This window comes from Dermacentor silvarum, chromosome 3 (assembly GCF_013339745.2).
Source record: "Dermacentor silvarum isolate Dsil-2018 chromosome 3, BIME_Dsil_1.4, whole genome shotgun sequence".
Lineage (NCBI taxonomy): Eukaryota > Metazoa > Arthropoda > Arachnida > Ixodida > Ixodidae > Dermacentor > Dermacentor silvarum.
The window spans coordinates 67,933,036-67,955,571 of record NC_051156.1 but is presented as its reverse complement, the minus strand read 5'-3'; the positions used below and the strand labels follow the sequence as shown (position 1 = coordinate 67,955,571).

Here is a 22,536-nt window from a genome sequence, read left to right as displayed (position 1 = left end):
AGAAAAAATAACTAGGTACATACGACGCCTGGTGACCAACCAACAAATACTGCAAGGGCCCAGCTATAGGCTTCCCCGACTCCTTTGCGTATCACCGCTTCCGATTGCTCCTCATTTTCGTCGCGATAATAGGAAAAATGGGCAAAAACACGAAACACTAAACCCTGTCACCTTGACCTCCCCAGGCTGCTTGCACTGGAACTGATGTAGCAACTTCGCATCAATCGCCGTAATTTCTCTCTGGTAAATGTGCATTCACTTACGTTTTATGATCTAAAAACCTGATACCGTAAAAAAAAACATTCAGCGTACGTATTTGTAGTTTTTTGTTTAAAACGGAAACGCTGAACGCAACGTCTCAATGGCAAGAATGCCACTGAATTTGCATTTCCAAGGAAAGATTTAAATAAAGAAACAACGTCACCGATCGAATTTACGCGACACGCATACGGATTGATGGGGACAATGTTGCGCTGTGTTTCCAGGCTAACCTCTTCAATGGCACAGTAAATACAGGTTTTGTTTCATACGCACGGCTCCCACCGGCTAATTAACAATTTGCCCAGAACATACTGCCGTCCATGTTATCTCCTCATGTATACGTTAAATTATAACGGCAGTCCATAAGTAATAATTTGGACAGCATTCTTAGCTACACCTCAGGGACACATGAAGCACATAACTACCCAGTGAACCACAAATATCCATTGGATGTACCACAAAAGACCAAATATCCAAGACATTTAACGACGTCCAGTTTACATCTATAGTACGTTCGACTGGTACGTGGCAGTCAAAGGTCATCCAGAGGACGTCGAATGTCCTTATGATTTGGACATCTGTTGCACATTCAAAGCTCTCGTGCATTGATCGTACATTGTGCGTTATGAGTCGATGCATGCACTATGCCGCAGAAATACAAGCAAATTGTCTCTAATGCCTAACAATGGGAAGCTAGGAGAACAAAAGCATTAAATTAATTATTTTGCAATTTTGCACGACCTTTGCACGCACTGCTGGAGGTCTAGTAACGTTGCTGCTGGACACCGCGCGCAAAAGCCAATACTTTTGCCATTTTTTCGCTATGCTTTCGGTCTCGGTTGCGTCATTTTCTTTCTCATACAAAGATGATTTATTTTTCAGTTATATCTGTTAGTACACTGTTGAAAATACGTAACCTTTAACTTGCTGATGTATTACGACAGTTTATAAAGAAAAAAAGAAGCTTGAACTCGCAATAGCTTTGACTTCGCATCGCCACTGATTCAGCAACACGCGCCTCGATGCAAGTGCGCAGCAATGTTCCGAAACGGGTGCGAGCAGCGTGTGCTTTATTTGTGTCTTTTCGACTTTTGTGCGGTTGACCATGGCCCAAGTACTGTACGTATATACTAGGCAGAACTGTAGAGTTGCGTGCTGAAATTTAGAGCTGTGGTTCTGACTGCTATTTGCGGTACGTTTGTTCGCCTTGCGGAGCGCTTACGGGAATGTTCTGGAGGCAATGTTTTGATGGTTAATTTTCGCACATGTTTGTATCGCTTGGTTTCCGGCGTTCCTCTTCAAGTGTCAGGGATATTTCTCATTTGCAATGCCTATATCTAAGTCCCTGCCAGCATTATGTTATTGGCACTTTTGTGATCTGAGAAGCTGCCTGACCAAGTTGCCTATCAAGATGAACATTCCATCTCTGGATTCTGCTTGCGTGGAATTTATTTTACCGTATATTTTTCAATGCAGCTAGAAAGTACTGGCTTTCTATCTTGAATCTGGTGGCCCCAGAAGCAGCTGCTGGCAAGCAGGCCATGCACTTTTGGTCATTAATTAGTATGTGATACTACCTCTTACTAATCAGTTTTATTCTTTTTAATTATAGTTGTGGCACTGTGCCTACTAGTCATTTTGTGCCTACTCGTTAGTCATTTTTTGCCTACTCGTTACTTGTGTTTTAATAAAGTTTAATTTTCAAGAATCTGTTTTTGATTACGTGTTTTTTTTTCTTTTTTAGATCCGCGTTTAGCCTGTGTGTACAGCGAGAACATGTAATGAATAATTTCATACATGTGCGTGGCTGGGATCATTTTTGTAATAAAGCTTTATCAGTTGTATAAATAAAAAAGTAACATTGGTATGACATTGTGAGTTTCACAGGTGTGCTTTACCTAGTGCTTACTGAACTCACTATTTTTCATTTATCCATTGCAGGATTTGTAATGATGCATAATATCAAAATGCGGATTTACGGTTTTCTCATCACAGTTTTCGCATTTTGATGAGCGCTAGAACTATATATAAAAGTTGACAGTCACTTTAGCGAACACTGAAGAGGATGAAGGCAGAAGCCTGCGCACTCACGAAGCATTAATTAAATTATTTGTCATTCGCATGCGTTGTTACTTCTATTGTTTTCTCCTACCAAAGTTGTGGGCTCGTGTGCCTTAATTACCTGTGCCTTAATTAACTTCGTCATAATTAACACCAATAGTTGCGGGCTCTACTCCCACCAAAGGTCGAGGGTTTGAGTGCCTTAATTGTATCTTAACTTTGTCTTAATTAACACCAAAAGTCGTGGGTTCGACTTCCACCAAAGTTCGAGAGTTCGAGTGCCTTAATTAACTCTGCCGTAATTAACTTGCCTTAAATAACTTCGCTCTAATGAACACCCAAGGTAGTGGGTTCAACTCTACCTTCACCATGTCAATTGGAATCCAACTTGGAGATAATTTGGAGATGTGGCCGGTTCGCCCATATCTCCAAGTGGTTTCAACTCCCAACAAAGGCCGCGGGTTAGAGTGCCTCAATTAACTCTATCTTAATGAACTGTGCCTTAATTCGCTTCGACCTAATTAACACCAAAGGTCGAAGGTTCAATCCCCAATTTTGGTGCCATTGAATTTTGGTGCTGCGACGCTGGACATCGGATTTTTCGACCATTGAGCCATCTAAGGATTTCACCTTAAGTGTTGCAGTTTATATTTTCACATTCACACGTTTACACGTTAACAAAACATTTCAAGCAAAGTCACCAGCTACATGCCGACAATGTGGGTAACTGTGCCATTAGTGTGCCTCAGCAGATGTACCATCGAGGACAAATTAAATGCGAACAGCGGAGCGTGTGGCCGAAGCATAACTAAAGGTATACGGTGTATGTCATCGGCCAGTCGTGCACGTGCGTGGGGATGTAGTTCTCAAGGAAGAGTGCAGTGCTGCTCGCCCTATTGCGATAAATGTCACCCGTATTTTGTCCGAAAGTTGTTTTCTCATCTCTCCTCGGGCAGTGCCATACCCACCTGGCAGTACACTGTTATGGTGACTAGCACCATCGCTACATCTGTAGCGTGATATAGCTGGCATGCACCCAGCTTGCTAACGTGCATTGCTTTGCTTTTGTTACCACCATCAAGGCTGCCAGTGTCTAATCGTAATTTGAATAGCACGAAAAATGCATTGGATGCGCAACAACAGTGCTAGCCACCTTAAAAGTAATCACAGATAGGAATGGCACTGCAATGGCGGGGTGAGAATACAAGTTTCCAACAAAATACAGGTGACGTAATACGCACTAGGACAAGCAGCCCCGCACTCTGCATCGAAACCACATGCATGTGTACAATCATCGCTGGCCGACGCCACACATTGTGCTTTTAGTTACGTTTTGGCCACACACTCTGCTGTTCGTATTTCATTTGTATTCAATAGTACATCTACTGTGGCACTCGCAGGTATACAGCTCATTATAGCGTCAGCAGGAAAGATCCACTAGATGTTCTATGGACGTCCTGCGTCCCAAAAAAGAACACCTATTCGAGGTTACTTATGTCCAGCTGCGACATCCTTTCAACGTTAGAGCAACGTGATCTGGATGGGACTTAGATTATCCATGGTACGTACTTGTAACGTTGTTTGGAGAAATATAGATATCTATAGGACGTGTGCAATGTCTCAAACATGACGTTCTATGGACATCTATGGTACATTAATGGTTCACTGGGTACAAACGTTGTCATTGTCAGGAATTGGAGCTGTTGGAGCAATCTGCACAAAGGAAGCTGCAGGAGTGGGCGAAGACATCCCTACTTCTTACTCGGGAGCTCAAGTAATGGCTCACGAACTTGCCCATATGTAAGTGCATCTACCAGGAGACCTGGTAAGAAAAGTGAAAGTAATAGCGATCGGCTGTTCCGTTGTTCAGATTAGGGTCACCACATGACGAGACGCCTAGGTGCCCTTGGTCTGAAGGATATCTCATGAGCTACGAAGACGGGGGTACAAAAAAATACCGGCTTTCTCAGTGCAGTCAGGAGAAGATTCGTGACAGAGTGGGGTAAGCTTGCTTGGTTTTTATATAAAGACAAACGAATCAGAGAAATGTCATGTAAGCCGAACATTGCCACTACATATTAGATCCTAAATTAACACATGTGTGCTGAAAATGTCCTGGATCTTTCCACCCGGAAGAACAAGTTTGGGAAGCACTGGCGCGTTCATGTGTGCTTTTCGTAAATTCGTTTGCTGCGTGCAGCATGTAAATATTTTAGAGGCTTTCTAGAGGTTTTGCATTATAGACAAAGACATGAAACCTAAATGTGAACATGTCAAATGTGTAGGATACAACAAAAGATACAACATAAATTGATGGAAATAGTTACTCAGAGCTCCACCAAAGCCCAGAATCAAATGATCCTCGAATAGTAAAGCTGGATTATTCGACATCAAGTAATTAGCGATAGTTATCGAAAATACAGGATACATATTATGCAGAAATAATGCACTACCATGAGAAGATTAGATAGTCGCCATAGCTAATATTGTGATCACCATCGTTGGTGTTGAGATATTTAAGATGTTAATTAAACGCAACAGTCACCTTTACTGTTCAAACATTATTGATCAGTGAACTTCGCTGCAGCTCTTCGAATCAACAAATCGACGCGAATGACAGAGCCTAACGCCCTTGCATACCCATCATCCCGACGGGAGTAGCAAGAGTGGTGCGACTTTGGAGCCGCAACACTCATCTAGCCTGCTCTCGCGGTGACGTGCGCTTCAGATTTGCGCTAGGCGCCATGGAAAATTGTAATTGTTTCTCGAATTTCCGCGTCAAGCTTCGAAAGATCTATTCATCCAAGTCCAAGCTCCGATTTTAACGACATGTTTGGCGGAACTATTATTACAATTCGATGTATCGTAGTCGTTGGCGTCTACCGTTCGGTCTAATAATACGCAAAATTGCTAGAAGTGCATAGTATGTGAATCCAGGCCATAAAGGGTATCACATGTTAAATAAACTCAGCCCTTATTTCCTGCCCTTTCTTTCTTTCTTTCTTTCTTTATGTACATATGCAAAAATTGACGGAAAAGGAAAATGCTCAACCGCCTGAAATTTGCATAAATGAATGGTTCGTAACGAGCGGTAGGTAGTCAAAAAGCACCAGCCCTCGGCGCGGGTCATGGTGTGTCGTCAACAGGGGATATTCGTGATGGCTGATCAATCCCAGCTAGAAACAGATACGCTCACATCAGCTGTATACATAAATAAGAGACGCCTGCTTCCACAATTGTACATTTAGTTGACGTGCAGTATGGCACACCTAGCAAACATACAACGCTTTGCCTTGCAGAGATACACTGAGACGTAATACCCACTGAGTTAACCTGCCTGCACAGACGCGAAACAAGATCACCAGAGCATGAAGACAACGTATGTACCTTCCTTCCACACAGAACTCTTCCGCGAGCGTGTATAAACCTTCGGACCCACAAGAACTACATGCAAGGACGAAACAAATTTCCTGGTAAAACACTGCGCCAGGCGTATTACTGCAAGAAGATGATGAAGGACGACCCACAGGGGAGGAAAGTCTATGTAAAAAAGGTAAGTCGCTTAACAGAAGGCCCTGTAGGTACCAATCTGAGAGAACCGGCCAGCTGTCAGCTGAGCGATACAGCATAAGTTGGAAAGCCCTGTGGGATATGCCGAGGTCTCTCCGATTTCACCCATTCCAGGGTGAAATCGGTGAAATTAATTACAAGGGGCGCTTGTCATTGGTCCACATGGTAAAAAAACCGGGGACTCGAAGGAAGCTTGCGATGATCCCGGAAAATTTTGCAAGGCACATACCAAAGCCTGCGTGAGCTTTCTAAGCTCGCTGACGCTTCCCATCGCTTCCAGCATTGTAAAAGTACCGCTCTTGAACACGAACCGCGAAGGGCCCTTTCCACAGCAGATATCTTGCATCTATACCTCTGGGTCGAATTATTCTTTGTCTAGTTTATGCATGATAGGAAAACGAAAGGCGCGACTAGTTTCGCCCAGGAGCCTAGCGACTAGAGCGATGCCTAATGATCCCGCTGTGCGAGCTTCCCGAAGCGCTGACGATACCTCGCCTTTGCGGTGCCCCCTCGCGTGGCCCTCCAGTCTACTTTGGCTTTAACTGAGATCATCATCATAATCATTATGAGTCCATTTTTTCTTATCAGTCTATCAGCCCTAAGGTCTCTCCCTCTGATGTCCAATTACCGCTGTCATGCGCTAGCTGATTCTAACTTGCGCCTGGAAATTTCCTCAATTTAACACCCCACCTAATTTTCTGGAGTCCTCGACTGCGCTTCCCTTCTTTTGGCAGCCATTCTGTAACTACAATTGTCCACCGGTTATTAAGCCTGCGCATTACACGACCTGCCCAGCTCCATTTTTTTCTCTTAATGTCAATTAGAATATCGGCTATCCCCGTTTGCTCTCTGATCCACACCGCTCTCTTCCTGTCTCTTAACGTTAGGCCTAACATTTTTCGTTCTATCGCTTTTTGTGCGGTCCTTAACTTCTTCTCGAGCTTCTTCGTTAACCTCCAAGTTTCTGCCCCATATGTTAGTACCGGCAGAATGCAATGACTGTACATTTTTCTTTTCAGCGGCAGAAGTAAGCTCCCAGTCAGTATTTGACAATGCCTAGGCATTGCCAAATACTGACTGGGAGCTTACTTCTGCCGCTGAAAAGAAAAATATATATAAATAGAAACATATAAATAGAAAAATAATATATATATATATATATATATATATATATATTATAGCAGCTGCTATAACCCCACTGTTATACTCTTGCTCGGTTAAGGTCCTGAATCATTTATTACAATATATATATATATATATATATATATATATATATATACATATATATATATATAAACGTTCTTCTCCGCTCTCCCATACCATCTCTACCACGTGACCGACTTTCCACACCTGAGACACATAGACGTTTTTTTTTTTTTCGATTAGACAATCCTACCGCATCAAAACAAAGTGATGCCACATGCAATGAAAAAAGGAACTATCTCCATTTTGGTTGACAACGACACGATAACTATTTGCGGAGCTCCCATTAGATAGTATTTTCCAAATGGCACGCAACTACAGTCGACTCATGTTTGAAGCTCTCAAGCGCGGAAAGTGATAAAGCGAAACTACGACCGGACGGGTGTCGGTGCTGCACCCTTGAACATACATCGTTACTTTGTGTATCGTAGAAGGCATTGAGCGTTTAGTGCTGGCTGCATCGCCCATAAGGAAGATGAACTCACTGGCCACCGTACGAAGGCCGCTAAACTGAACAATTACCTTGTCGCAGGCTGCACGCGTTTACACACAGTGAAACACCCCTACCGCGTCTCTCATAGCCCCAATGTTGCTTTGGGACAGAAAGCCTTTTTTTTTATTCGGCGCTTCTTATCCGTAATCTTGTTAACATCTGTGCTTTTTTCTTGCATGTATGAATGATGATGAGTGGTGTATATGTCTCTGAGGCGTTTCGAGACCTGTATATGAAAGAAGCCGAGAAACCTGCTTCCATTCACCACGTGACCTGCCGAACCATACCTGCCGTTTATATTAAGCACACAAGGCTCACTGAGGGAATATTTAGGGAGGACGGAGTAATTTCTTATGTATTTTTTGTTCTTGTTTTTATATTTGCAGGCGGTTTTTAGCTAGAGGTTGTACAAACCAACGTAGATGATCAATGCAAAAAGTAGTGTCATTCAGAATCCGTATAATTTCTTTTACTGAATTCGTGTAGGAAGTATATCTGCCATTTAGATGTGTTAAATGTGACACGTTTTCTAACCAACTATCTTTCTAAATGAGAACGTCCTTGCGTTGTTTCCGGCCCCATTTTCAGCATCTAGGACTCATGTTCTTGTTTGGGTACTTATGAACGCATGAGATCGTTCGTGAATAATGTTATTGAGACGGGACTGACTACGGCATTCAGAAATGTGTCTTAACTTGTAGCCACTGCATGGCTTGGTAAAGCGCGCCTCAGCATAACGCCTGACGGGAACGAGCCCAAATAATGCAATGGACATCATGGGTATGTTCACATCAGGCGTTATCTTGAGCTGGACTTGACCAAGCTAAGGAGTTGCTTCCAATTAAGACGCATTGGTGAATAAGGAAGTGACTCGCGCATTATCGGATAGCGAAGGTTTTATTGCGGCAGCAGTTAAACGATCTAAACAGGGTTTGTTTTTCAGTCCGGCCGGCCGTCTTTGCAATCACGACGACAGACGGATGTCGTCGTAACCTGTGACAGTAATAATGGCTGGCGGAAGGCAATGCTACCGCACAACGACGGCGATGGCATGAGAACCTTTTTGTTTTATTCCAGCAAAGATACGCGAACACCTGTTACCTTACGACCTGGGTCGATACTGAAGGTTCTAAATGTCACACAGCGTCTTCATAATCTTATCTGCTACGAGGAAGGAACTCTAGAGTGTGGGCCGGTCCCGAAGGCACTGGGTCCATTCTGCACGCTCCCGTTCGGGACGCACGGGCGAAAACTGTGGCGTGATGTGACGTGATGCAGACGCGAGTCATAGCAAAAAGCGAGTTGACGTTGACACTAGAAATCTGCGTGGAATCGTGCTCTTACGTTTGTAGCAGCCGGCTGCTCTGCTAGAGGTTAAAGGTATCGATTCCACCATGGGACACGGATTTTCATGATATTGAACGTATTATTGAATTATCGTGTGAACGAGGGGAGACATCTACCCACCTGGTGCTAGCAAAATAATTATTTGCTTTAAACTGCGGTAGCCTATACGAAAATCGAACATTGTGCACTTACCACAGGAGCACGATGTATATCTATAGTAGAAGCCGCGGCTGTCTCAAATGACACAGTTTAAATTTTCATTTTTATCGCTCGTTGTCCGAACCTTAACCTTTAGAACCTTTAGGTGCTTTGTTATTTTTATGTTCTCGTCCATGCCTTAATACAGCCAAAGTGCACTGAATATAGTCTTTCTTTTCATCGACAATTAAGATGCCCTATATGCCGTGGCAGTGGCGGTATATGCATTTCAACATTTTGTATTTGTGTGGAAGTTTTCACTTTTTTACTTGCCAGTGATAGAAATCATTCACAGATCCAAGTGACTGACTGACAATTGTGAACTCCTGTTCTCTTTTTTGGGTCAGTGGCCAGTATTTTTCAGCTTATATAGCGTCACACGTACCCAGTTAATGTGCTGAATCATTTGAAGTATTGCATTACTAACGTGGCTCAACTGGACAATGTCGTCTACATAGCGATCGCTATTGATATAAGCTACATTTATTCTTGTATCTATACCCTCCGAATGTCAATTACCTCCCCTAAAATGATAAATGGTAATTACCTGAATGTACGGAGTGATCGTTATTAGAGACTGACAAAAATTGGAGGACGCTTAAGCTTTGCCTTTAAGAGTGGAACGCAATAGCGTTATCGGGCCCCGCTCGCATCGAATTTTTTAAAGTTGGCTTCACTTTTAAACAGAAATGCATTGCTGGGAAGACGTTTTTTTCAGGGGCAATATAAGTCGTCTTATATTAAAATGTGAAGGTCCTAGCACCTTTTTTTATTATTTTATTAATTGTTCGCTATGGCCGCGACGCGAGCGCCATCTGGATAGCATTGTCGCAAGTAAACTACCCGAGCGTGCCCCTGTTGGTATGGTAGAAATGCTGGAAAACGGGTTTGTGTTTCCGTTTCCTCGTAACAAAATTATGTTTTCTCGCACATTCAAATTATAATCCGACGCCACTCTGTATGCAGGTTGTGGCTAAGTCGTACTTTACCATTTTTTCACAAATTTTACTATGAAAAAGTCAATTTTTATTTACCAAAACCTTGCGTCACGCGGAGGGCCTGCGCGGTCGGCGTGGTTGGGGATGATTTTCTCCGCCACGGACGCCGACATGGACGCCGACGCCAGATTTTCGGCGACACAAGGCCCTTAACGCTTTCGCGTTAATATCTTTTGGATCCAGAAGCTATCGCTAACTCACGACTGCACGTCAATTCTTGACATAATATTGTGAAGCTGAACTCGGATTACGCGGTTAATTATACCAGTCAGTAAGCGATTCGACAGTCCTCTCTTTGAGTGTCTTGCTCTTTTTTGGTGGCTAGGTTTCGTCGTCGTTTTTGAAACACAGCACATGATACGCCCAAAGTTATTTTTTAAACCACAAAACTGACAGGTCATAGAAAACTGATTGCACTGTTTTAAGCTGCCGAAATCCTATCCAGCTGCAAGCCGCTAGATTTTGAATTAAAATTCAACGACGAAGTGATATTTTCTTGTATATGTATAACCAGATCTCTGTGACTACAAATTCCCCTACAATGTTTTGATAGGGTGCCATTCTTCCCTTAGGTGTAGCTCTTGAGAGGTGAAACATCACTGCTTACGTGTATTGTGCCTGGATGAGATAAGAATGACGGTTATTTAACGACCTCTTTACTTTCAGACTGAAGCCCTCACCCAAAAGTGTAAAATGCAGTGTTGCTTCGACGTACCCGAGGGCTCCTGGTGCAGGGTTGTACGTATACTGGAAGGCATGGAATGTAAAGAGGGAAATGTGAGTGCTTACCTCCGCACGTTTTCTTTGTAATTAGTTGCATATAAGGAGACAAACTGACGGGAAGATATAAAACGTTCTCTCGTGTTTTTCATATTTACCTTTTTTTAATGACTGCAGTATGGGACAACTACGGAATAATAAGCTTCCTCGTAGTTGGAAAGCCTTATCCAAGAAAATCAATGTGCCTGTGGAGATCAACGCTAGAGCTTTGTATTGACACATGTACTTGTTTATCTTTCTCTGGTGACCACTTTTTACCGGCCAGCGCCTCCTCTATTTTTTCAATTCCAACCAGATGCGGCAGATCCAACCATTCACCACCCTTTCCTACTCACACCCATCGGCTAGCGTTCGTGCCTGCTTTAGGGTCGTGGGGGAGAGTACTCTCTGGGTGACGCCTCATGACGGAAGTCGGAGGAAGTAATTCTGACAGACGCGTGAGGCGTCTACCGCATCTCCTCCGCAACGACAGCGGCGTGCACTCAGTGGCTCAGACGCACGCGTGACGCAAGCAGTCGTACGTAAAATCCCTAGATGGTATAAGTACCGCCATCTACTCTTTCCTCCGCCGTCTCCTCTCCTAAAGTGCTTGTTTTTTCCCTTACTTTTTGCTTGCGAAAGCAAGTCGACGGTGGGGCTCCTAGAGAGTCCACGTTGAAGCTTTCAGGCAGGGCGCGCGCCGCCACCGCCGCCGGCGACTGCGGCTGCACAGTGTGACTTTCAACATGGCTCTGAGGCGAAAAAAAACGAAATATAAGGAAGTGAAAGCGCGTGCTATCATCGTCCAATCGGAGATACAGGAGAGAGAGAGAAGCGGTGTTGATCAAAAGGCACTTTTCCTATATAGGGACTTTAGTCGTAGCCTCTGGGTAGCGTCACATCACGGCAACTCACTGAACTAAGGCGCACCAACGGCGCCCAGTGCGGAGCGAGTGATTGCACTGGCATTGAAAAAGTAGAGGAGGCGCTGCACCGGCTAAAAAACTTAAACGTTATCGCTCGGCACAGGGCACGCCTGCATGTATCGGAAGTTTCTTTAATGTTATCCATGGTTCTATCCGTTGTCTGTTGTCAACGAACCTTGTGCAACCTGATTGTATGCGCGACTCGAATTGTGTAGCACTTTCTGGAAGGCGCGCGAGTAGCGGCGATAACGTTGGAACCTTCGACGACCCGAACTTTCAGCGCCTGAGCCGCAGATCAGATTTTCGACGATCATCCACTGTGTTCGCCGCTATGGTTGAGTTTTGAATGTCACTTGCATTTAGGGGCACAAGTTCGCCCAATAAAGAGGTAGTTTCGTCAATCACAGTTTTGCCTCTGTGTTTTTGACTGTCGCTACAACGTGACATCTGGTGGAGGTGCTTTCGCGTTGATGTAGCGGACGCACCCGTCAAACCCATATCCCGAAGACAAAACCAGCGTCGACCCAGACCACCGAGAAAGCCGCAACCTACAAAACCTTGCCCCAGAGCACGGACTTCGACTGAGAGGGCGAGGAAGATCGTGGCCAACTCAACAACCACAATGGCAGCCCCAGCATCCTCATCATGCTTCAACAACCCAGTGAGCCCCCTACTTCCCATGGAGCTTCATCGGACGACCCGGAGAGCTGGCTTGAAACATTTGGAAGATCGTCAACCTACAACGAGTGGAACGCTGAGCACAAGCTGCACCCCATCTGTTTCTCACTGGAAGAAGCAGGCCGAACTTCGTTCAAAAATCGAGAGTCCTCGTCGACGACATGGGACCTGTTCTGCAGCGAGTTCCTAAAGACATTCACAAGCGTTGTCAGGAGAGAAAGGGCCGAACATCTACTGCAAGCACGGGTGGAGCCTTTGAACGAGAACAGCACCGTTTTTACGGAAGAGATGACCCGACGTTTCCACCACGCCGACCCGGATATGCCTGAGGAGAAGGAAATTGGGTTCCTCATGGGTGAGGTAAAGCAAAAAACTCTTCGCCGGACTTATGCGCAACCCGCCCAAGGCCGTAGAAGAATTTCTCACGGATGCTACGACGGATGAGAACACGCTAGAAATGCGTACTAGACAGTACAATCGCCGCTCGACGCCAGACAGCGCAGACGTTGAAGCACTCTGCTCCACTGATCTGCGAGAGACGATAAGGGCAGTTGTGCGATCTGAACTATGCAAGGTGTTCCGATCGTTGCAGTCCCAAGTGAATTCGATTGCTGACATATTCCGAAAGGAGACCCAGAAGTCACTGAGAGTTCCTCAACCGCCGCAGTCTCAACCCGAAACAATGACCTATGCCGCCGTCGCCGGCGCTTCAGGTTCCACCTCCACGCTTGCGTCAAAGCCGCGACTTGGGACTGCGAAGGTTCGCCGTCAACAGCTTGGTGAGTGACCAGGGGACATCGCTGACTACATCGCTGCAACGCAGTGGAGACGCCGACGCCCTTCCCGTTCACCTTCTCCAGTACGCTACCTGTTGCGGTAGCACCGATCAACCAGGGTCATCCCGTGGCGGTTCCGCAAGCCCTTATCCGGAAAATTAAATGCAGCAACCCATGGAAGTGCGTTTGTGGCTGGTCGAAATACCGAAGATACTCCGCCGCCGCCGACAATGTTGTAAGAACCAGCTCGACGATGCCGCAACGATACGGTGCCATCGAGACGACGCCTTGAAGCGAAGCCCTCTCAAGAAAGCTCGAGGACGCGACGTCACAGCACCGGGACAACACGACGAAGCCGTGATCCGACGCCACAGCCTAACCAGAATGCAAAGCGAAGAACCACCGACCTCGACGTGCTTCTCCACGGCCATGAAGTCCCCACTCTGGTGGACACAGGAGGTAACTACTCCGTCATAAGTGGATCATTCGCCGCTAAATTCGAGAAAGTTAAGATTGCATGGGAAGGCCCTCAAATCCTGACAGCTGGAAGACACCTGATAACACCGACTAGAATCTGCACTGCAATAATTAGCGTTCATTACCGGACCTACCCTGCCACCTTCTTTATTTCCCACAATGTTCACGAGACGCAATTCTCGGCATGGACTTCCTGAACCAACACGGCTTGATCATCGACCTGAAGTCGAAGTCGATAACGCTGTACGAATCTCAAACGATACCGCCGTAGAGCTCTCTGAGCCACCATACCTTTAGTGTGCTCGACGATCAAGTCAGCATTCCCCCTCGTTCCAGCATCGTCATTTTCTTCGGCACTGAAACACCCGCAGACGTATAAGGCTTCATCAAGGGCGAGCAACGCCTACTGCTCGACCGTGAAATTGTCGTCGCAAGAGGGATCGCTCGACTGCACGGAGGGAAAGGGAAAGTGATGCTGACAAGCTTCAGCCAGCAGTCCAAACTCACCAACAAGGGCACGTCGATCGCATGGTATGATATGATAAAACTTTATTACAGTCCCTTGGAACGCGCGTCAGCACGTAGCGGGCCGCTCCCACGTCGGTACAGAAAGGCCGAGCCTCTCTGCAGCGTCGCGGGGCCAATGAACAGCCCATAGCTGTGCTTCAAGATCGGAACTGCTTAGGGCAGCCTCCCATTTGGACGACGTGACATCGTCGCCGTCGTGTAACGCGGGGAATCGCCAGAGCATATGTTCCAAGTCAGCTAGGTCTGAGCATTGCTCTCAAACATTGTGGATTGTATCTCTGGATAGATTCTGTGTAACAGTGTGGACTTAGGGTATGCCCCGACCTGCAGTAATCTGAGTGTCAACGCCTGTGGTCTGCCTCGTTTCCTAGGTGGCTGAGGATATTGTCTCCGTCCCATGTAAAAAGTTTGGTAAGTTCGTTATATGAGGAGGAAGGGTCGCGATTGTCCATTACCTCAGCGCCGCGCCACCCGGTAGTTACGCGGTCAACGACTCCTCGGGCAGCTGTGAGCCGACTCGTTGAAGTTGGGCGGGGCGCCCTCGATCTGCCCCATGTGTTCGGGAAACCAGATGATCGTTTGCGACTTGATGTTCTGGTCCCGCAGAATGCGCAGGACCTGCTCCAAAACGGTGCCCTTGGCGAAAGCTCGGACAGCCGTCCGCGGATACGCGATCGATGAAATTGTGGAATCCAGCAATACGTTTGTCCTGTCGGATTACGCTGCATATAATTCGACTTCTCTAGTTATTACCAGCCTTCGCCAGTTAAAGTCTTCCCAGGCTTCAACAGGATAAGGTTCGAAGTATTCTGCACCGGAACAAAGACTGCTTTGCGGCGTCATCAAAGATTCGACAAACGCTAATTGCTAAGCGTCCCATAAAAATTTTGGAGAACGCTTAAGCTTCGCCTTTAGGAGTGGAACGCGATAGCGTTCAAAGATCCCTGGCTGCTTCCTCGGGATCAGGCTTCCGGCAACTGTAGCTTTTTTGTCCAACTTCGCCTCCACGCGCGGCTGCCCTAGAGTTACTGTATGTGGAGCCATATAGACCATTTTACGGAAGCGCTCAGGTGCTGCCATATTAAGTTGATAACGCTTCCGTTTTCTGTCTTTAACAACGAAGTTTACGGTATTAAAGTCTATTTGCAAGCATGAAAACAGTTGTATAAATGCGTTCAGCGTTCGATGACCGTGTTACGTGACTTAAGGTCTCATAAAACTAAGAAATTGTTTGCGTAAGAACCCAAGATAGCGGTGCCCATGAATCGAATATAAATAAAATCGTCTATACAGTAACTCTAGACTGCTGAGGAGGTGAGCGCCTGCTGGATGGTGTTTTTGCAAGGAATCCACCGCGCCGCACCGCTGTATGAATGCTGTAAAAGGGGTTTGTGTTTGAGCTTCGGCGTAAGAGAATTATGTTTTCTTGTATATTCAAATTACAATCCGACGCTATCACGTCTGTAGGTTGTGGTTCAGTCGTACTTTACGATTTTTCTGGCGTATTTTAATTTGAGAAATTCAGTTTTGCTCGCTAACGCCTTCCGCCACGAGGAGGGCGTGCGCGGTCCGGGTGGTTCAGGATGATTATTTCCGCCAACGACACCGACGCAGGATTTCCTGTGACACGGGTTCCTTAACGCTGTCGCGTTAATAACTGAAGGTTGCGCTCAACCACTCCGCCAGAGCCCCTACTTAGTTTCGTCACAAGAACGAGAAGCTATATAGCAACAAGTCGACGAAATGCTGTGCAACGATAACCTACAGCCGTGGGCGCCTCTCGTGGTCTTGATGAGGAAGAAGAATGGGAGTCTGCGTTCTTCCATCGGTTATTGTCGGCTCAATAAGAACACTAAAAGAAGGACGTATGCCCCCTCCCACGGATAGAGGACACACTACACCGACTTTGCGAGTCAAAATATTTTACGTCAATGGATAATAAGAGTGGCTACTGGCAAATAGAAGCCGAAGAGAGGGACACACAAAAAAAAAGGAATTTCCATCTTTCATGTCGGGTTCTTGCTTCGAGAGCCGGTCGTGGAGCTTGTTCTTTTCAAGCTTGAGGTAGTTGATGTGTAAGGGCTGTATAACTATTTTTACATATTCTATTACTGGCCTTACGAGAGATTTGTGAGCGAGACGCTTTACATCGGGAGTAGCACTGTGCATGGTGCGTCTCAGGCACCACAACGATTTGGAAACTTTGGAGACTACCGTATCTATATATGGGTATTCCGTCGTAGGTCTGATGTAACGGTTACTCCTAGATATTTATATTGACTCACGCGTTCCAGCGTGTTCATATTAATTTGATAATTGTAATTAAGACTATTTTCTTCCTAGTTATATTCATGAACTTCGTCTTCTTAAAGTTTAACTCCCATCTACCATTCTTCACACGATTTCATAACTTTTTGCATATTAGAATTTTTTTCACTCTCATTTCGGTTTGAATTGATGTTATTGTAGATCCTGCAATTATCAGCGAAGAATCTTAATTCCACACAAATCGTTTTTTTTGTGCTAGACTGGTAACCCCCCAAAGTCTAGATATTGTTCACGAAAGGAACTGTACGAGGAGAACCACGTTGTTAAATTTTGATTTTCGAGGATAGTATTGAACGTAAGTAACACTGTCGGGTGCGACAGTTTTTTGGCAGTTCAACGCTTTTTGCTGCTACAGTTGAAAAGATTTTTTCGAAGTCCAGGTATATAATGTCTGTTTGGCGGCGCGAACCTATTGTTTCAGCAAGATCGTGAACTATTTTTATAATATGGGTATAATTTGGAGAGACAGTTTCGAAATTCATATTGACAACAATTAAGACGATTATGCTGATCCTGGTAATGCAAGACATGTTCCGATTTCATGGGTTCAAATAACTAGGAAGTTGTACTGGTGAGGGCAATTTGTCTGTAATTGTTAACAGAAGACTTTTTTCCGCTTTTGTGAACAGGCCGACTTTTGCTCGCTTCCTAGCACCAAAAGAACATCCGCTACTAATAGATGACTAATCTATTTTTGTCAGATATTTATAAACCCATTTAAAGACTAACAGGTTCACAACGCCTTGTTCAATCAATTTTAAATCGGGGATAGGAGGTCTTTGACTTTTATCAACATAAAGCGGTAACACACCATTGTCATGTGTGAGTACAGATTAAAAATACGAGATAAAATTTCCAGCACATTCTTGGAATCTCTCTTCTTCACCAGCAAGTTGCATACCACATACCGAATAATGTAACGCCATAAATTTACGAGGGGACTCACGATGAACCTTCATTAGTGTCGCGTGATAAAACCTTTATTTGGATTCCTTTATCAAGAGCTTCAATTCCGTGCTCACACGTGCAATGCAAAGTTTCTTTTCAGGATCACGGTTTAGTGAAGTCGCTTTCCTTTTGCGTTTCATTCTCCGTTTAGTATGACGCACATCTTCTATATTTGGGACTTCTGTTATTAGTGCGTTTAGTTTGTTTCGGAATAAACTCGTTAATGCACCGTGCTGTCAGTTATTATTAAATGCCAAGCATTTCTTGGTGAAGCATTTGTCACTTTGATAGTATCTATCTATCTAGCCGCCTACACTTCGTGCTCTCATGTTCGTATCGTTAACTTGGTATTTACCAAAATTGGCATACTATGACAAGATTGTATGACGAACATACGTAATAACTCATTACATGAATATCATGAAATGTGTGTCATGTAGGTCTTGAAACAGTGGCCTACGTCTTGGTGCTTTCATCGTCGTTTCCTTAACTTGGTAGATACCAAAATTGGCGTAGTATGGCAACATTGTATGACGAACATAAATGATGGGTCATGACATGAATGTCATGACTTGCGTGTCATGTGGGTCATAAAACAGCTGCCTAAAATGACAATGACCGAGCGAAAAAACAATAACACTCAGAAACCACTGAAATGGGTTCTGACGTGGGTACTAAGAGAAGGAAACACTAAAGGATGGTCGAAGAAGTCATAGCCATGAGCATGACTCAGCAAATATGACAATGACTCAGCGAAAAAAGATTAACACTCAGAAACCACTGAAATGGGTTCTGACGTGGGTGAGTGAAGGAAACACTAAAGCATAATGCAAGACCTCAGTCATGAGCATGACTCCGCAAAAATGCCAATGACTCTGCGAAAAATGATTAACACTCAAAAACCACTGAAATGGGTTCCGACGGGGGTACTAAGAGAAGGAAACACTAAAGGATGGTCTTAGAAGTCATAGTCATGAGCATGACTCAGCGAAAACGATAATGACTCAGCAAGATACGATTCACAATCAAGAACCACTGAAATGGGTTCTGACGTGGGTACTAAGTGAAGGAAACACTAAACGATAATGGTAGAAGTCATAGGCATGAGCATGACTCAGCAAAAATGACAATGACTCGGACAGATAGACAAAGAACTTTATTGAAGGTTCTGAGAAGCTCCGTTGCCCACTCTCGGGGAGGCGACGAAGTCGCGGGCCGCACCCACGTCCTGACGGGGAGACCGAGCTCCAGCGCCGCATCGTGGGCTCTGTGTACAGCCCAAAATTGCCGTGACTGGTCGGCGCTCCGAAGAGCAGAGCTCCACTCTGCAGTGCATCGATGCGGGCCCCTCTGTCACGAAGGGCATCCCCAGAGCATGTGGTCTGAAGTACCACGTTGTCCGCAGCTAGGGCAGTCTGGGCTAAAGCAGTCTGGATTGATTCAGTGAAATAAATTCAGGTTGGGATATCATCCCGCCTGAAGCATGCGTAGTATGACGCATCAAACAAAGATTAAGGCTCAAAAACCACGGCAATGTGTTCGGACGTGGGTACTAAGTGAAGGAAATACTAAAGGATGGTGGTAGAAGCCATAGTCAATACCATGACTCAGCAAAAATGACAATTACTCTGCGAAAAAATGATTACCACTCAAAAACCAATGGAATGGGTTCGGATGAGGTACTAAGTGAAGGAAAAGGCTAAAGGTTGGTGGTCGAAGTCATAGTCATGAGCATGACTAAGGCTTTCGCCTAAAGCTCTCTTAGGCGTAGCTAAGAGGACTCCTCAGGACTCATGACTTGAATTTCATGACATGCGTGTCATGTCCTTCATGAAAGAGCCACCTACGTCTTAATGCTGTCATGGTAGAAAGTTTCGTTAACTTGGTAGGCTCACCGCACACTGCTTCGCATAACATCGATTCCCACAAGGGGTGAGATCTGCCGGCTTTTTTTAAACATTCTTCAATCACCTTTCGGGGATTTTGGCAGGGTGCTACATAATGAGATTATTAAAAAGAAAAAAAAATACTTATACATGCATGAACATATAGTATAGTTACAGGTTATAGAATCGATACAATAGATACAAGCTATCAGGGGCACAAGACCTGTCGATACAATAAAAGTAACAAGGTTAATGATATGCGGGGTTCGTTTGAGAGTATTGAGCAACTTTGTTCAGAGGAAAATAAAGACGTAAAAACTGTAGTATACAAGTAGGTACAGTTCACTTCAACATAATTTAGTTAGTAAGTTCACGTTCTAATTGCGAGGAAAAAAACGACAATGAGGGTGCTGAAACAATTTCATTAGTTAGCTTATTCCATTCTAATATCATGCGAGAAAAGAATGAATACTTAAAGCAGTCGTTGCTTGTGCGAAAATGCTTTATAATAAGGTCATGTTTCTGCCTGGTAGGGTAATCACAAGAAAAAGCAAAAACATATCAGCTATTTTAATTTCATAATGGCCATTAATCCAGTGAAATAAGAACTTAAGCCTTGAACAACGGTATATTAAACATGAGGGAGAAATTTAAGCTCTTTTTAACAGGTCCGTAACTGAAGTCTATGAAAAAGGGTTGCAGAGAAAACGCGCCGCCCTTTGCACTTTTTTCTAGTTTACTTAACTTCTAGACTGATTTTCTGAAACGACCGGTAGCGTTGTTTCAAAGCAAAAATAATTTGATTGTCACAAAGGTCAAGTTAACAAGAAGATGTTGAACAGCACTGAACCGCGGATTATTATTTTTTATTCATTTGAATTTCAATTTTGCATGACCGATTTGACACGTATTCCAAGGTGTATGATTCGAAACTTTTTAGCACTTCATATCACGAATGTATTTGAAAGGCGACGGCATATTTTAGTAAATTGTTTGCACAGTGGAAACACATTTTCCTCACTACGACTTAAGTCAGCAAGACTACATTCCAATTTCCATGTGCTCAACAACGTAGGCAACATCAGGCCTTGAGTAATCACTCAATACGAGGTGTGCTGCGCTGCTGGGAAGTGCTTGTTGCTGTGACTACACCCTTAGGGACTGTCCTAAATAGCTGGCCCTGCAGTTAATACCCGTTGGCAACACAAGCTCTTCCCCTAATATAATCTTTACGATAATTTGTTTAAAACATAATTACTTGTGCACGAGACACTGATTGTTATAGTTTTATATCGGGAAGGCATGAAGTGCTTTGCAAACATTCAATTTAAATAGATGCCTATTCTTGAAAGTGATACATTTGTATCGTCATTTTCTCGTTTTGCAGACTTGCCGAAAAGGAGTTTGTGGAAAGCACAATTGGCAATAGGATTATGTCCAGAGACATCATTTGTTTGCTCTTCCCTGCCCCGAGAACACTAAAATAAATAATTTTTACTTTCGGGTTTGTAGCATGCTATTGCTTGTTTCTTTATAGTATGTTACATTACTTTATTTATCAGGGACATATCAATAATTTATTTGAGGCGTTGTTCGCTTAGTTTTGGTCCACAGTTGTTGCCCATCTTTTAATAGAACGGAGACAGAAACGCCATTAGTGTACTATTATTACCTCACGTGGCATTAGAGCAGTAATAATTAAAAGCGATTTGGAAAAGCCTATAAAGTTAGGGAACCGCTCACGTTCCATGTCCCGCGATTGTTCTGTGACACAAATTTACCACGATAAGACTTTGGTCCCTAAATAGGAAAAAAAAATGATACTTTACACATTTAGCAATGCAAAGAGCCTCACTGCCCAACGCGTAATTCTCTAGATAAGGTAGTCTTCAGCCAATATACACAAGGTTTTCCACCTATCATGCAGCGAGTTATTGCAGAACGCCTATCATATAAGATCAAATGTTGCATTGTTTAGATGTGAATTAAGTGGTCGTAGAAAATGGTAAGACTCGGTCCAAATTGTTTCCGGCAAGGTACATATCACGTGTATAGCTTTTCCCGCAAATAGGGACAACCAATTAAATATGAAAAACAAAATTGACGGCGCACCAGGGGGGCACGGAATAGCTGCGCCATCAAACAGTCTCAGTGGCAAAGCAAGCTGTTCATTTCAATCTCACCGCTTTGGGCAGCGAGTTTTCTTGTCAAAGAAAGGAAAAATTGCCATCACCCATGTAGCACGAACCTACAACTGAAACACACACGGGTTTCTCAGAAACATAGTTTTATTGTTGAAGAAAAATTCATCCTGGTCGGGGATTCGAACCAAGGTCTAACGTCTTTCCGGGGCGGTCGGTCCACCATCTGAGCAAACCAGGAGACTAGCAGATTGCAGAGCAAGGGCGAATTAATCGACAACGTGAAGCAAAAGGACACTGAACCCAGCAATCATCCCAAAAGGAAACCCACACGGGTTGCTCCCTTGTATCTTCGTACGACATACGGGTGGATGTCAGTTTTTGCTTTCATAAACGTCCCTCCACCTTCCAGAATTCAGCAGAACTAATTCGCTATGTTCAGAGTTTTGTTGCTGTTGATATCGAATTATTGCCGGGAGCTCTTGCGCGTTCTGAAAAGAACAAGCGATTTGTTGCCACCACTCGACTGAGTAACAGTTTGCTATCCCACTGAGACTGTTTGGTTGCGCTGCTATCCGGTGTGGATGGGTGCACAGACTAATTATACTTTTCATATTTTGCTTTCTTCAACTGTTTGCCGGGAAATGCAAAGTATGTGTACCCTTACGTAAACAGTTCCTTTTTTGTCTCTATTACGATTTCCTACGACTTCTTAATTAGCATCCTCACAATGAAACTTCAAAATAAAAGCAATAATACAATGTCGGGGACTAAAAAAATATTTGCACTTTCTAAACAATACTCTAAAAACATAAATTTGGTCTTATTCGCGTAAAATATTTCTTGAGCTTTCTTGTTTAATTTCAGCGCGTAATAGCTGGAAGACCGCACAACTGGACTGGAATTTCTCCATGTGAATATTATTTTAATCTCTCTTGGGCAAGCAAGATACAAAGTT

The 22,536-nt window shown here is 44.3% G+C and overlaps 1 protein-coding gene across 1 annotated transcript; it reads left to right on the top strand.

The window, feature by feature from the left end:
• The first annotated feature begins 2,078 nt into the window (after window positions 1-2,078).
• LOC119445483 (disintegrin and metalloproteinase domain-containing protein 8-like) lies at window positions 2,079-20,922 on the top strand. Its single transcript, XM_049664997.1, has 5 exons — window positions 2,079-4,122; window positions 4,193-4,324; window positions 5,725-5,875; window positions 10,798-10,908; window positions 20,825-20,922. Exons 1-5 carry the CDS (start codon window positions 3,959-3,961, stop codon window positions 20,864-20,866), a joined length of 600 nt encoding a protein of 199 aa, XP_049520954.1. The 5' UTR covers window positions 2,079-3,958; the 3' UTR covers window positions 20,867-20,922.
• The last annotated feature ends 1,614 nt before the right edge of the window (window positions 20,923-22,536 follow it).